Source organism: Leuciscus leuciscus (genome assembly GCF_965113295.1).
Source record: "Leuciscus leuciscus genome assembly, chromosome: 9".
Taxonomy (NCBI): domain Eukaryota; kingdom Metazoa; phylum Chordata; class Actinopteri; order Cypriniformes; family Leuciscidae; genus Leuciscus; species Leuciscus leuciscus.
This window is the reverse complement of record NC_138733.1, coordinates 41,524,720-41,541,709: the sequence shown is the minus strand read 5'-3', so window position 1 is coordinate 41,541,709 and position 16,990 is coordinate 41,524,720. Positions and strand designations below refer to the sequence as shown.

At 40.2% G+C, this 16,990-nt stretch overlaps 1 protein-coding gene across 2 annotated transcripts in view; it reads right to left on the bottom strand.

The window, feature by feature from the left end:
* Window positions 1-428: 428 nt before the first annotated feature.
* cux1b (cut-like homeobox 1b) overlaps window positions 429-16,990 on the bottom strand; it is a 25,737-nt gene continuing 9,175 nt past the window's right edge. The window contains exons 9-23 of one of the 2 annotated variants that reach the window (XM_082178947.1): window positions 16,123-16,171; window positions 14,643-14,735; window positions 12,310-12,501; window positions 11,273-11,331; window positions 10,755-10,803; window positions 10,592-10,688; window positions 7,988-8,115; window positions 6,614-6,677; window positions 5,910-6,022; window positions 4,632-4,748; window positions 2,610-2,693; window positions 2,466-2,522; window positions 1,197-1,277; window positions 1,045-1,109; window positions 429-860 (exon numbers count right to left, since the gene is read on the bottom strand). In XM_082178947.1, the coding sequence (XP_082035073.1) occupies window positions 809-860; window positions 1,045-1,109; window positions 1,197-1,277; window positions 2,466-2,522; window positions 2,610-2,693; window positions 4,632-4,748; window positions 5,910-6,022; window positions 6,614-6,677; window positions 7,988-8,115; window positions 10,592-10,688; window positions 10,755-10,803; window positions 11,273-11,331; window positions 12,310-12,501; window positions 14,643-14,735; window positions 16,123-16,171 (1,300 nt within the window). In that variant the 3' untranslated portion in view covers window positions 429-808. The remainder of the gene's footprint in view (window positions 861-1,044; window positions 1,110-1,196; window positions 1,278-2,465; window positions 2,523-2,609; window positions 2,694-4,631; window positions 4,749-5,909; window positions 6,023-6,613; window positions 6,678-7,987; window positions 8,116-10,591; window positions 10,689-10,754; window positions 10,804-11,272; window positions 11,332-12,309; window positions 12,502-14,642; window positions 14,736-16,122; window positions 16,172-16,990) is intronic. The other variant, XM_082178948.1, reaches the window with a different exon arrangement.

Genomic DNA, 16,990 nt, shown 5'->3' with positions numbered 1-16,990 from the left:
GTTTTGGGGTCAACTACAGGCAAGGTCAACCTTTTTTTTTTTAAAGAACAAAATTAATACTTTTATTCATCAAGGATTCATTAAACTGATCAAAAGTGACAGTAAAGACATTCATAATGTTACTTTAAATAGAAATCTAAAGTAAATTTTGAACTTTCTATTCTTCAAAATCATTTAGCATAATTTCCACAAAAATATTAACCAGCAAAAAAAGTTTATTATAACCATTATTAATAACCGAGTAATAATAATTGATCATCAAATCATCATATTAGAATGATTTCTGAAGGATCATGTGACACTGAAGACTGGAGTAATGATGATGAAAATTCAGCTTTGATCACAGGAATAAATTACACTTTACTGTATATTCACATTCTAATATTTCAGTTTTTTACTGTATTTTTGATCAAATAAGCGTAAGAGACTTCTTTCAAAAGTTTTATTAATAACTGAATCTCATAATAAACAACCACACATACACATTCCCTGAAAGCTTTAATTTAATTGGAAGAGTCTACATCTAAAGTCCCCTCAGCTGAATATAGAAAATGAAGGGATACAGATATGGTGTCAGATGATGGAAGTATTAAATAAACCGCTAGCACTGATATCAGTCTCTGTAAGGCCCTAGAATCACGAGTGCAGGAGCTCGTTACAGAGAGAGAGAGAGAGAGAGAGAGAATGACCATCAAACCTTTACACCTGCTGTCTATTTAATCATGTTTAACCCACTATTCTCCCAAACGGTCCTGGTCCCAGTGACACCTCTGATTCTGATGCCATATGAGTGTGATGATGTGAAGAGCTACTGCCAGGTGTCTCCGTTCTCATGGAACTGGTGCAGGTGATCCGAGTACCTGTGGGAAGAGTGTGTGGATCATTAAACACACACACACACACACACACACACACACACACACACACACACACACACACACACACACACACACACACACACACACACACACACACACACACACACACACACACACACACACACACAGAGCTTCAAAACCATCAAATCTGGGTGAAAACACTCACTTCTTCGCACAAAATGCAGCACAGTCCCGGCCGATACTCTCACTCCAGGCGGTTTTATACAGCACCTGACACACACACACACGGTTATAAGGCTTCGGACCAGCTCAACACGAGCAGTAACGCACAGTTAATCTGAGGGTCACGTGACGCACCAGGAAGACGAGGCAGTGCAGGATCAGTGTGTAGAAGAACGCCACAGTCCTGGCCGTCTTATTGGACAGGATCACACGACCCTGAAACAGACATGTTTTAATAGAACAATTACAATAGTAATATTTATGGCTGTCATGATTTCTGTGCTTCTAACAGTTAAAACAGGGATTTTCTTCCGGCACAAAACTGAAATTTGCTCTTTCCTATGAACCCTTTTCACAGTCGGTGATGATGCGTTTCCACAGGTATCAATCGCAAATACAGTCAATTTTATATAATTTCAATGTTTATGTACTTTTATAATGCTATAGTTCGCTTTTTTGTAAGTTTGACGACTTCTGACTCCATTGTGGGGTTTATCCGAGCGAAACGGGGACCAAATGTAGGGGCGGGACTTGACTCTGTCCAGGGAGACCTGATTGGACTGTATGCTAATGAGGCGCTGTGATGTCATGTGAGTGACAGGCTACTGTTGATGATTCATGCTTCTTATTATAGATTACGAGGGCACATCAATCTAAAATATATGATGTGCACTAACAAATCATTCATTATTAAAGGAACACGCCGACTTTTTGGGACTTTAGCTTATTCACCGTATCCCCCAGAGTTAGATAAGTCCACACATACCCTTCTCAACCCGTAACTCTGTCTGACGCACCCACCGCTAGCCTAGCTCAGCACAAAGACTGGAGGTAAACGGCTCCAGCTAGCACACTGCTCCCAATAAGTGACAAAATATGTTAAATATGTGACCTTGTTATTTGTACACGCTGTGACTATACAAATCACAACATGTAAATAGGAAAATGTTGGCGTTATTTTGTCACTTAGTCACAGTATGCTAGCTGGAGCCGTTTACCTCCAGTCTTTGTGCTAAGCTAGGCTAGCGGTGCGTCAGACAGAGTTACGGGTTGAGAAGGGTATATATGGACTTATCTAACTCTGGGGGATACGGTGAATTAGCTAAAAGTCCCAAAAAGTCGGCGTGTTCCTTTAAACACTGCAATATTCCGTTACAAATATAAGGATTTCATGATGACTTCTCTTTTTATAAACTATAAATCTTCATAAACTATTCTCAGTTCATAAACTATGTTCTTTACAGATTTAGGAGGATGTGTGGCCGTTGGTGTATGCTGAGTTTTCAGAGGCACGTTATAATCACAGAGATGATGGAGATGTTTGTGTGGATCATGAGCCGCTGGTGTGTGTGTGTGTGTGTGTGTGTGTGTGTGTGTGTGTGTGTGTGTGTGTGAGATACACACCAGGCTGAGCGTGGCTTTGTCCCACGGGCTGAGGCTCTGATATCTCCTCTGACGCTCCTAAAGGAGTAAATCACATTAGAAAGTGTCACACCTGAATCAACAACAACACACACTTTCAGAAGCGAGAGTTCATGTTCTTCTCACCCTTTTGCTGAAGGAGGCGAAGGGATCGAGTCTCTCCTCGTACTGAGACGAGTAACGCATCACTGTATCATCACTGTCTCCAGCCTAACACACACACACACACACACACACACACACACACACACACACACACACACACACACACACACACACACACACACACACACACATTAAACTCACATGAAGAGATGATCTGATCACACATTCACGGCACTAGGCATGCAGAGATGTATTCTCTACAATAATATCACACTGATTTAATTTGATTGGTAACAGCCCTATTGATATGGAAGGCATTTTCTGCCAAATTTAAATAAATTAAATGATTAAAATTAAAATGAAGGCAATTACAGAAGGCGTGTCTCTCCTAGCGCCGTTACTAGAATAAGCCACACCCACTCATTAACATAGAATTTGCATGCAGGTTGTCTTTGAAAATGAAAACGAAAATGAAAACTGTGAAATAAAAGAGGAATTAAAATGAAAACGAAAATTTACATTTGTATTTGAATTGTGTCACTATTATTGCGTGAGCGTTACTAAAGAGCATTGTAAAAACTGTATTTGTAGTTTCTTTTTCACGTTTGGCTTTTCATTTTAATATTGGCAGTCTTGCCTCGAGACTGTAGTGAAAATGAAATGTGAAATCACCAATTGCATTTTATTTTTCAATTTGACAGAGATAATGCTGTGAAAATGAAATCATTTAATTTCATTCTCAATTTTGTCACATATTTTGCGTACAGTTTTCTGTAATGAAATCGTTAATATGGTTTTAATTTTAATCATTTAATTAATTTATTTAAATTTGGCAGAAAATGCCTTCCATATATTAGTCTCATTATTCTAACTGTATTTACTGAGTTAATCTAAGAATTTGACATAAAAGATGTTGCACACATCAAATAAGGTTAGAAAAAATCCACTTATAAACGTGGAAATCAGTTTAAGGAGGGAAATATCAGCCGTTTACCCTATGCGTGACCTTATGGAGATTTGTGTCTTCGGATCACTTAGCCTGTGTTAATGCTAACTGCATAAAGTTTGGCACAGGTGTGTATTTATATTGGAATTTTACTATTTCACCCCCATTTCCTTTAATACATTTATTTTGCACTAGTAACACAAAATAGTTCCTCTCAGGACCTGAATGACAAACATGTCCCCATAGACGCCCATTTAAACTGCACTTTTTAATCCCAGGGCCATTTAACTATGAAATATAATTACATTTTTTCAAGCAAATACTCGCTTTATTCCTGTTTTCTGCTTCTGCATATTATAGAGCCAATTGGATAAATGATGCAGTGGTAATTGTATGTTGGTATGGATGTCAGAGTGTGTGTGTGTAATATTTGAGAGAGAAAAGCTCAACTGCAAATCCCAAATCCAGCACTGGGTCCCAGTGGAGTTTCACTGCATCTAATGGGGAAATCTGGTCCTGTGCCCAAACTAACTCTCACTGAAAGCTCGTTTTTTGAGATATCAACTTCAAATTTGGAACACAACTTGTTTAGATTTATGGCTTTGATTTTTCTATCAGTTTTAGAGTTCAATATGTTTCATAAAATATATATTTTATATAAAATAATGTTCATAAATCATTTTTATAAAATTAAACCTCTATAACTTTTTTTTCTTTTTTCCCACTTTTTACAAAAAAATTGTTCCCCTCAACAATAATCTGCCACGGGTCGTCTTTAAAATTGTACCAAACTTAAGTCTGTGCTCACTAAGCTTCAAATGATTTCATGACAGTTTTTAGATACAGACATTTTTGTCCACTCTGGACCTAAAATTGTACGTTTTTTTAATTAGGTTAATGAAAGAGTGAATGTGTGTCACAGCTGTGAACTGACCATGGCACAGAATATGAGGGATATGTAACGCTTCGGGAGTCAGCTGACCACGACAGGCCGAAACCAGCACAAAAACACCCTCAGCAGAATATCGTCTATCGTTACACATGAAATCCCAGGGAATATTGCGATGTCCCGTTTGGTCGTGTCGTGAAGGACTCACTCTGCTAGGGTAGCTCTGCAGGAACTTGATCTTCTCGTAGAGCTTGATGTTGTCGGCCCGTAGACTGTCCAGCTCGCTCTGAAGAGCCTGTAAGGTCTGCTGTAGGGATCCGCTCGCCTGACACACAACAACAACAACACTCAGACTCTTCCCTGGAGCCACAGGAACCAGGTACAGTCATGTGATGGTACAGTCATGTGATGGTACAGTCATGTGATGCGCCACAGGAACCAGGTAAAGTCATGTGATGGTACAGTCATGTGATGGTACAGTCATGTGATGCGCCACAGGAACCAGGTAAAGTCATGTGATGGTACAGTCATGTGATGCGCCACAGGAACCAGGTGCAGTCATGTGATGGTACAGCCATGTGATGGTAGTCATGTGATGGTCAAGTCATGGGGCACGTTCAAGTTCAAAACGGTGCGCAATGTTTTGCTACGGTTTCCGGTTTGAACGTCATGTTTCCTGGAAACGGCGTGCACTGGTGTGCAACGGGGTTTGAGATACGTTTTCTCTTGTTTGGTGGGTGTGTCAGAACTGCAGTCCAATCAGCAGCAACATGTATATAAAGCACGCGGTATTAAAGTGAACTCGCACAATGGGTTCAAGGAAAGTAATTTACAAATGTGTTGGATGCAGCTCGGTATACGCAACAACTGAGGATATTAGAAGACATGTTTGTCGTAAGTTTTATTGTAAAAAATATAGGATATCAACATAATGATGTAGTTGTTTATATTTTTAGCTTTATTGCAAGTGTATGACATTTGGTATAGAAATAAACATGGTAATTAAGTGCTTTTCCTAAAAATGAGAAAGAAAATACAGGGTATTAAAACTACAAATAAAGTCAGTATGTGAGGCTAAATAGATGTGTTTAAGTCTGAGTTAGGCAAGATGTGTGCTTCAGTTTCAGCAATCCCTTCACTCCACTGGGATGTTCTCTTTTGTTCTGGGCGGCAAGTGCAGTAACTGTAACATCGGCCATATTTTGTAGTATTAAACATATATTTATACCGACTTCATCAGGCTCACAAAGAACACAAAGAATGGCCTTCTCAGCTGCCATAGTTGCAACTCTTGCGTCATCAGAACAGTGTGTTCAACGCATCACCGTTTCTGTTTAAAAAACATTGTGCAACGTTTTGTTGGGGCTGAACGCAGCCCAGGTGTGTGATGTACAGTCATGTGATGGCATAGTCATGTGATGGTACAGTCATGTGAGTCATGTGATGGCACAGTCATGTGATGTGTAGTCATGTGATGCGCACTCACGGCCTCCAGCTCCTGGTTGCGCAGGCGAAACCTCTCCCTCTGACTGGAGATGATGGACAGCAGAGAGTCCATCTGACCCTGAGGAAGATCCGCCTGAGGAGAGCCGCCAGCACCTCAACACACACACACACACACACACACACACACACACGACTACTGAGGGATCTGCTTATCTAACAGTAGGGCTGTAAAAATGTTTGCAAAATCTTTCTTAAATATTTGCAAAATTCGAATTCTAAAAGCAATACTTTAGAGGACAAATGTACTGTATTGTCTCCTATGCCCACAAGAGGGCGCATGTGAGCGCAATAAGCAAATATAAACCAAATCAAGCATCGCATCTTTGACTGAAATGAAATGACATTCACTTTATAAAGTGCATTAACTTTTGAAACTATTGTTCTTAAATAAAATATAATTTCCTTAATGTGTATGCAAGGAAAATTAGGTTACAATAGTGCATAAAACTGTGTAAGTGCATCAGTAACCTGAGGAAACACACAACTTTTGCATTCGAATGTGCCGTTTATTTTTATTTTATTCAACGAATATTCGAAATTCACATTTTTATTTGACAGCCCTAGCCAAGAGTCATTTACATTCAATCATTTAGCAGACGCTCTTATCCGAAGCACTGACAAATGAGGAGAGCAATAGAAGTGTAACGCACAGACTGTATTGTACTGTGTGTAATGCATGTTTACCAGAGAACAGAGCTGTGGCCTCTTTAATGGGCTCTGGGACGATCACTGCGCTGCTGTCTGCACCCTAGAACACACACACACACACACACACACACACACAGACACAGACACACACACACACACACACACACACACACACACACACACACACACACACACACACACACACACACACACACACACACACACACACACACACACACACACACACACACACACACACACACACACACACACACACACACACACACACACACAGTGTTAGACAACATTCTCCAGAAAACACCTGCTCACTGATCAAGGCTTACTATTGACTATATTACCACGCTCAACCGCTCTACAGTTTAGGGTCTGTAAGATTTGTCTCTTCTGCTCACCAAGGCTGCATTTATTTCAGCAAAAATACAGTAAAAACAGTGAAATACTAGAGGAATCCATTTTCTATGCGAATATGTAATAAAGTGTAATGTATTCCTGTGATCAAAGCTGAATTTTCAGCATCATTACTCCAGTCTTCAGTGTCACATGATCATCACAATACGATGATTTGCTGCTCGAGAAACATTTATGATTATCATCAATGTTGAAAACAGTTGTTCTGCTTCAGATTGTTTTGTGGAAACCGTCTTACATTCTATTTTTCAGGATTCTTTGATGAACAGAAAGTTTTGTAACATTATCTCCACTATCACTTTTGATAAATGTAATGCATCCAAGCTCAATAAAAGTATAGAAAAAGAAATCTTTTTTTCTGACCCCAAACTTTTGAACGGTAGTGTTTTTTATTCCATTTCCACATTTACTGCCATAAAATATTTACTTCACCTGTGTTTTTAGGGCAGTGAAAAATATGTTAATGTTAAAAATGTTCATTTCTGCAATTAATATGGACTGTTTAGCATGTCATAAATAATGCAGCACATATTTCCTGAACCTACGCTCATGTTTCTTCCACACTCCCGGTGCTAAAAGCTATGAAGTGAACAGAGAGAGAGAGAGAGAGAGAGAGAGAGAGAGAGAGAGAGAGAGAGAGAGAGACAGAGAGAGAGACAGAGAGAGAGAGAGAGAGAGAGAGAGAGACAGAGAGAGAGAGACAGAGAGAGAGAGAGAGAGAGAGAGAGAGAGAGAGACAGAGAGAGAGAGAGAGAGAGAGACAGAGAGAGAGAGAGAGAGAGAGAGAGAGAGAGAGAGAGAGAGAGAGAGAGAGAGACAGAGAGAGAGAGAGAGAGAGATTTGATGACTAGTTAGAGAATTAGAATTTATTATATAATTATTTCATTATTCCCAAAAGTTATATCATGAGACTATGTGAGGAATCCCAGGAAAGGATGTGTGTGACGTGTGTGTGAATGTGTAGATGATCTGCTGTCTGACCTCGGCGTCGGGCCGTGACATGGTCTGGATGGTGCTGAGGTCCTGCTCCAGTTTGAGGATCAGCTCTTTCTGTTCAGCACTGGTCTTCACCGCTGCAGAGAACTCCAGCTGTAGAGACGTGTACCGGCCTGAACACACACACACACACACACACACACACACACACACACACACACACACACACACACACACACACACACACACACACACACACAAACACACACACACACACACACACATCAGTGTGTGTACCGTCTCAAGAAGATCAACCTTCACAAGATTCTAACCTTTGAATATTTAGCTTCCATCTTCAGTGCTTGTGGTTCTCCACCAAAACCACTGTTTAACTCTGAACCCTACTAACCCTCGCCTGTGCCATGTCTCCTCCTGTACTATCGCTAGCTGCTTTCAGCACACATCTTAATATACCGACTGTGCAGAAACCCACGAGCTTCCGTCAGCGTTTGAAAGCTTCAGTCTCGTACAGCACGTTGACTTTCCCACACATTACACTGTTCAAAGTTTGCTCTACTGGCCTATGTAATGTATCTGTGCTTGGTTCCCAGATGTGGTCTGATCAACCGTTCATTGGGCTAAACTGTATATCCACCATGACTATCATAATCTTAAATTTATTGATGTTATTGATTTCTGCATCTGTGCAAACTCATCTCACTAGCTATGTTTCCATCCAAAGTATTTAACTTATGCGCAAAATGGGAATATCGCATAAAACATATGCGAATAAAGCAGCGTTTCCATCCAGTGAGTCAAAGAGAAGTGAATGAATACTTCCTGATAAACTGCCGCTAAATATCACTAAGAAAAGTAAGAGAAGCCACTGTATATACTAATTTTCGTATAATATAATAAATTACTTGCGTCTCAGAGCGCGCAGACGAAACGCAATGAACGCATTTCGGAGGAAGATGCTGCCGTTTGGGAACGCAGTCGTGTAAGTCAGTTCTGGAACATGATTTGTTTTTTGTGCGTATTGAGGAATTAATTCAGTAAAGATTAGAGTTTTTGATGCGATATCCTAAAGTGCACACTGAAGCAGGAGGATAGCTTAAGACATTACAGAACACACTCGCTCCCTTGATAACCCTGTTTCCACTGCCCTTGACATCCACACCCCCCTTAAAACTAGACCTGTCCTATCCACACACTCGACTCCCTGGTTTACTCCTGCACTTCTGAAGACAGCTGGCCATCTCTATAGGAAAACCGGCTTACCTGCGCACTGTCTGCATCCTCTTGACCCAAAACATTGCTTTCCATTGTCAGTAACCTCACCAACCCTCCTGTCCCTGACATGAGAAACTCACCAGAGCTCTGGGAGACGTTTTTACACTTCTTCCTAAATAACATGTAGTGTATATAACCTCTTCCCCTCTACAATCTTCTCCTATTCTCTCACAGGACTTCTCCACTGCTTTCACACCTGGTACTTTCACTGACTTTGCCTTCTTCTTATGGCTGTAGCCTCTGGCTTCATCTGTATCCTAATTCTCAAAGACCTTTCCTTTCCATTTGACACAATTTCCCCTTTCTCTGCTCTTGGTAACCCTGGAACGGTCTTATTCTGGTCCACAAATGCCCCTGTATCGCTCGGTGTTCCCCAGGGCTCTGTTCTAGGACCTTTACTCTTCATCAGTCACATGCCCCCTTTAGGTTACATTATTCATCGCCAGTGCTTTAACTTTCATTGCTATGCAGATACACACTCAACTTTACATTTGTTCTCACTATAGAGGGTATGTGTGTGACGTTACTCTCGGTGGAGTGACTGCTGTTACACACACGGAGTGGTAAACAGATTGAGCGGCAGCATTGGTTTTCATGCCGTGAAAAAAACACAAAACACATCTAAAACGGGAAAGAGCTTTGAGATTGACTGTACAAACAGATTTGACAAGAAATCTGAGGTATATTTTTACAGACTGCAGAAAGCTACAGAACAGAGAAGTGAATGGATCGCTGCAATTCACAGAAACAACTGGATCCAGGCAGTGAAAGGGGGATTTGCAGTTAGCATTTTGTGTCAATATGCTGAATTTAGGGGTAAAATCATACCCTATATATTGTATTGTTATTTATTGTATTGACAACTCATCAATTAAATATTTACAATCATATATTCTGCATAATTGGATGATTTTAAATAAACACTGATAAAAAACTATACAAGTTATAAGGCCGGGCGATATGATGAGATATATATATAACATTGATATGAGTAAAACATGGATTTAGACCTATATTGTATTTATATAAAGCGTTCACAGGCAAATTTGCTTTATGTTTTTCCCCAGTGTCGAAATCAGGCTCATATAAATATCAGGAAACATGATTCCTGCTGCATGTCAATATCACTGGATCACTGGATCTTTGGTAAGTTTTAAGGAACACTTTATCGAGTCCAACATTTAGTTTAAACTGATAATTGCTTGTTTTACTCTCGTTTTCGCAGTTTCTCCTATTAAATCCAGTCACTCAGCAGCTCTTCTGCCATTCAGTCCAGTGTGTTCCCGTGGGAAAGTGACGTCAATGCATTCCCTCTATTCTGCCCCTTTCCCCACTTTAAATACCCCCCAGACTCACTGCTCAGCTCAGTGCTAGCGATGCGCAGAGACGCGTTCTCCGACTGAAGGCCGCGGTTCTTCTCCAGCAGCAGCACCTCCAACGGCTTACATGAATCCTGTGAGAGACCAGCACATCAACACCTCCAACAACACACTATAACACACTAAAGACTGATGTTTACCTGCACTGTGGCGCTGTCACACGGCCCGAACTCCATCGACTTCAGGATGCTGTCAATAACAATCAGAGCCGATCAGTAAGAAGAAACCAGGAGCCAATCGAATCTAATCTTTCTGACAGCCTTACTTCAGCCATGATTAAATACAACATACAACACATGGACTCGTGACTCATGACTTACAACTGTGCCAGTTATATACAGTTTATATTAACACCAAATAATACACACAAGCACGCACACACACAAGCACGCACACACGCACGCACGCACGCACAGTGATGAAACATGATGCTCTTTTGTAGTTTTTGTAGCAGGCCCTACTGAGATGCTGAAAACAACATTTGAACAAACAATTAAAGAAATATATATATTTTTAAATATCAAAAAGTGCAGATATTTCTTTAATTGTGGTTTACCCTTCAATAACTCGAGTAGACAAATTGATTAAAATGGCCAATAATGTTTGCCACGGCCAAGTGTGAATTCTTCCATGCTCGTCAGGAGCGATGGACTCTCACCTGAGCTCTTTCTTCACCTCCTCATAGTCTGCCTGCGTCTGCAGCTTCTCCTCTAGTTGCTGGAAGAGATGAAGAGACCGTGATGAAGACAAATGTACAGCACTGGAGCTCAATCACACACACACACACACACACATAAACCTGTTACGTGGCCACATTTCTGACATAAAATGCCGTTTTTAATTGTTCTTGTTGATGATGATCTGTGAGTGTAAGCCAATGCAAATGCACAGCATTACCACTGCCATAAACTGATCTGTGCAGATCTGGTTCATATGATGTGAATTTGCAGTTCAGAACTGAAACTGTGATGCTTCTGTGTGTGTAGTACAGTGAGTGGCCCTTAAAGGGACAGTTCACCCAAAAATTCTAATTATTTATTATTATTAATTTATTATTACTTATGATGTAACAAGTACATCAGGATTTATGGGAAGTGTTCCCGGTTCCGGCTGACCTAATCTATGCAGCCAAACATTGAATTATAGAAGTCTATAATGTGTTATGTGTATGCTAGGTCAAAGAGATGTGTTTTTAGACTAGCTTTGAACTAAACTGTAACAAACAAAACGAAAATCAAAAGACAACTTAGATATGTGTGTGTTATGCGCAGCATGGATTTCTGTCAGGGATGGAAATGGAGTGGATATGTTTGCGTGTGTGAAAACCAGCACGCTAATGGTGTGTGTGTGTGTGTGTGTGTGTGTGTGTGCGCACCCACATCACCCTAGCAGGGAATGGAGGAACGAGGTAAGATGGGGTGTGTGTGTAAGTGCTGCTCTAACCAACAGGGACGGGTCACTCTGTCACAGTGCCCCATCAACTGTTTGGTTACTGACTTCAAAATATCTTCTTTTTTGTTCAACAGAAGAAAGAAACTCATACAGGTTTGGAAGCACATGAGGGTGAGTAAAGTTATTTTCATTTTTGGGTGAACTGTCCCTGTAACGCAGCAGTGCACATGAGTGTGTGTTGTGCACATGAGTGTGTGTTGTGCACATGAGTGTGTGTTGTGCACATGAGTGTGTGTTGCGCACCTGGAGCGAGGTGGTCTTGTCCTGGAGCTGCTGCTGCAGTTGGCTGGTGTGTGTGTCGGATCTCTCTCTGAGTGAGGACAGGCTGGCCTGCAGTCTCTGAACATCCTCCACCAGCTGCAGCATCTCTCGCTCCTTCGCACTGAGCTCCGCCTCCACACTGGAGCGCGGCACCAGCTCCGCACACTCGTCCTGCTGAACACACACAACAACACTGAGCATCGTATGAACACACACACACACACACACCTGTAGACGTGGGGAACAGAGGTTCAGAGGTTTCCTGTGAATGTGCTGCGATGAATGAGGTGAACGCTGACCAACACTGACATTAGCATTTATTAGTCAACAACAGGGTTTTTCCTGCATTGAAAATATTTTGCCAGCTGCCAAAATTAATCTTTGCATCTGAAAATTTACTGTGAAGATAGCTTCTGTTCTGCAGTGTCAGCGCACTGTGAAGAGCATCAAATGTTTATATTTGCAACATGTTTCTGCAATGTTGAGCTTTGCAGCCATTCAGTCATATCTCTTGAGGGCATGAACACAGTGGCCAATCAGATGTGTTTGCTAGTCAGAATCCAGTCAACACCGCTGAGTTTGAGTTCTGCATCCTCGCGAATCCTTTTATTATAACCCACAAAGTATAAACACAATGTCAATAAGAGATTCATGGCACAGCTTCATTGATTATAACAGGAGATTCGCGAGAGTACTGCGCTGTGTATCTTGTGTTGTGATTGACAGCTTCAGTGATTATAACAGGAGATTCGTGAGAGTACAGCGCTGTGTATCTTGCGTTGTGATTGACAGCTTCAGTGATTATAATAGCAGCGATCTTTGCTCGCTTTATCCACCTTATTTTTCAACGCGGAAGTAAGGTGTTTTCTGTGAATGTGCGAGACTTCCGATTTATAAGTCGCTATAGGGAAATAAGAAGAATATCAAAGTGCAGTAAACTGTATAACTGTTTGCGCTACAAACCGGTGTGTTTATAATTAAGACACTATATTAAAATAATATAGTAAGAAATTCCAGTATGCAATATCAAGCAGAATAAAGAGCTTTTTTGTACAGCTAAAAATAACCGGAAGCGAATGACACCGGAAGCCAGACACATTGAAATTACAAATGGTGCGTAAATTACAAAATGACATGCATGTGCTTACTCTGAAAAATAAGGTGTATAATAATGAATACTTTTCATGCTGCTAATCCAAACTTTCTGGATTGACAACCGTATTTAAATTCACATTAAATCAAAAATCTAAAACTGTTCTACAACACCCCTGGGCATATTGAGATGGCCTAAGCTTAAAAGAAATATGCACAAAAATATTTTAAAATACCAGTCTTAAAGAGCATTCACTTAAACGCAGTCAGTTATGTCACAGGTGAATGTAAACAGATGGGAAAGACATCAGATGTGTAACAGTGTATTAGATCAGTGCATTCGCTCTTAAAGTGACAGTAGCCTTTTATTCCTGCTGCGGTGTCATTAACGTTAATCAAACGAGAAAAAACAGAGAAAATTACTCACTTCTGTTGACTGAATAACTTTAATAAGAATCAATGTTTGTTTGATTTATACAGTGAATAATTTGTAGGGTGTTTACATTCATCACTTTATTCAGTTTCTTAGTTTATGACTGACTATCTTCAATAAGCTTGAGATGCTTTTACTTGTATTAGTTAGACAAGTGTGAGTTTTTACTGTTGTATCAAAAATGTTATCAAGAAATGTGACATTTCAATGGCATCTGAAAGTATGGTGTCGTAACAATTTTATTTTTCATCAAGAATAGCCTAGAATATATCCTGATGTATACCGCTATCGTGATCATATCTTGATATAATATGTAGGTCATATCTCTTAAGGTCCTTGCACTCCTTTAAGGTCCTTTCTCGTATGAAATTTTCGCATGTTAAAACATAAATACGACCTCACGTTGTGTCGATCACGTTTACACACTGCCTCTGAAACTTTCGTCCGTCATAAAAACATTTGGATCGAGTTCGATTATCTGCGTTTTTCGCATCCGTAAGCAAGCATTTTGAGAGGGGTTTTGACCATTCAGAGCCACTGAATGATGAATACGAACATTTCGGACTGTGCAAGGACCTTTACACTACAGTGCTGTTTTTTGGGGGAGTTTGGAGAACACAAAGCAGTTTTTCAGGCTGAAATAACACCAACAGAAGGAAGGTTTGTTTGACTCAGAACTATGCTTTTATGTTAATGGCGGTGTTTATCTGATGATTATATCAGTGCTTTAGTTTATGTGGTAACAGTTAATGTGAAGAGTATGTATGAGTGTAATATTGTGAGCTGGTACCGTGTACGGCGTGTTGTCCGTGCGTGTCGGCGCTTGTGTTGATCTGATCTGCTCTCTCAGAGCTTCAGCTTCTCTCTCAGCAGCGTCTGCTCTCTGCAGGAAAACACCATCAGAACAGTTAACAACTCTCTCTCAGAGAGGATCTTCACTAGAACACATGCATGTCTGTCAAACTCATGTGTGTGTTATCATCTGCTCTCTGCAGGAAAACACCATCAGACCAGGGGCCGGTTTCACAAAGATAGACTTTGACTATGGCTTAGATATAGTAGATAGTCAGACTTCAGATAGACATCTAAATCAGACCGTTGCACAAAGCACTTAAGACTCTGACTATCTTAAGTAGGACTACACTACAATGCATTCTGGGTAAAATAAGACACTTTTCAAAACAAAAAACATGGCGGATCGAGTAAGCACATTCAACCGCTCAGTGCAGTTTACCCCAGCGGAAAATATGTGTTTGTTGGAGGAGTATAACAGTTACAAGGACATTTTACTTGGGAAATTTAGCGGAGAATGTAGTAACAAGAAGAAATGTTTAAATTATGAGCCATTTTCCCTTTTCTTTTGGCTGTTTGTAATGTAACTGATTGTTACTGCTGGTTGCCAAGGTAACATAGAGTCTTAGACCTAAGTTAGCCTGGGGGTAAGGTGTCTAATTTTTTGGGTCTAAATTAAGTCAGTCTTTATTTTTGTGAAACAGTCTAACTTGCATTAGACTAGTCTATGAGCACATTTTAGACTTGTCTAACACTATAGACCGGTCTAAAATAGCTTTGTGAAACCGGCCCCAGTCAACAACTCCACCAGACTCTCAGCCGCTCTTAAGACTGGCTCACACTACAGGAGTTTTAAAATCCTAACCGATTGTGATATCCGGTTCCAGCACACACTTAAGGAGAATCTTCGCAGATGTTCTTCCCTCAAATATTAAACATGGACACACTACAAGATTTGAAAATCACGGCGCATCACACACTACAAAATGTTCTTCAGATTATCGTGCCAGAGGAAGCGCCTCACGTGATCTACGCAGCAAATCGGAAGCGGATGTAAACACAATGGATACTGTAACCCGACAACTTGCTGTATCGATAATTATTGTTTGTTGTGAGAAAAAACAAAAGTGTGGATGAGGAAATGGTTGGGGAGACGAGGTCAACATGGATTGTCAGTTCTTCCGCGAGAATTGGAGGTAAGAATTTAATTGCCCGTATTATTATCTGGTAGTGTGTTAGAATTTTTACCGCTATAGCGTATTTCAAAATGTCTGTCACTTCCGTCTCCTCGTAGACTTGATTCTTATTGCCTATTGTGACATAATCACAGTCTTGCTCATCCCGATTTAAAATCCTAAATATCAAACATGTTTGATGTGATCGGGATGGGTTTAATCGCGGTTTAATCGGCCTAAAACTCCTGTAATGTGAGCCAGGCTTTAGAGAGGATCTTATGTGTGTCAAACTCATGACTGCACCTGATTGGCTCGCTCCACATCCGTCATCACCATGTCAATCTCATCAGCCCTGAGAAACACACACATTCATCATAACACACACATGTACAGATGTGCTTTAAATGTAGCACACACTTTGAAAACATCTGATAGTAATATATGGCGAGGATGAGGACGATGGTCTAATGTTTAACAAACAAGTATTTATTACTTAAATGAGTTCACTGTTTCTGCCTTAAATTATTACATTGTTTAAATTACTACATTATTAGCTAACTGTGATTCTGAAATACGTAACTTAGACAGTTTCCTCTGATATCAGATCTCTGTAAATTGTAATGTGGACTCATGCACTTTCTGTAAAGCTGCTCTGAAACGATGTGTATTGTGAAAAGCGCTATACAAATAAAGGTGAATTGAATTAATGTCACTATGAGCGAGAACATTTCTCCAGGAAACACGTTCATCAGATCTGACTGGAAGAGTGTTAACAACGGTAAACTTGACTTCTGTTATTTATCTACAGCTGCAGGGTTATAACACACCTCCTTATGATATTTGTTTCTGGATTATGAGCACGCCAGACAACTAAACACTCTCATTTCTCTTTATTTCTTTCTGTTTTCCACTAATCTGCTGCTTTGCTGCTCAATAAACATTTCTGATAATCATTAATGCTGAAAATAGTTGTGCTGTGAATATTTGTGTGTAAACCCTGATACATTTTATTTGACAGAACTCTCTCATTATAAATATTGTTTATAATAAATGTTTATATACATCTTTACTGTCACTTTCTTTCAATTGAATGCGTCCTTGATGAATAAAAGTATTAATTTCTTTCAAAACCTTCTGGTCCTAAACGTCTGAACAGTGTTGTACATGCAGT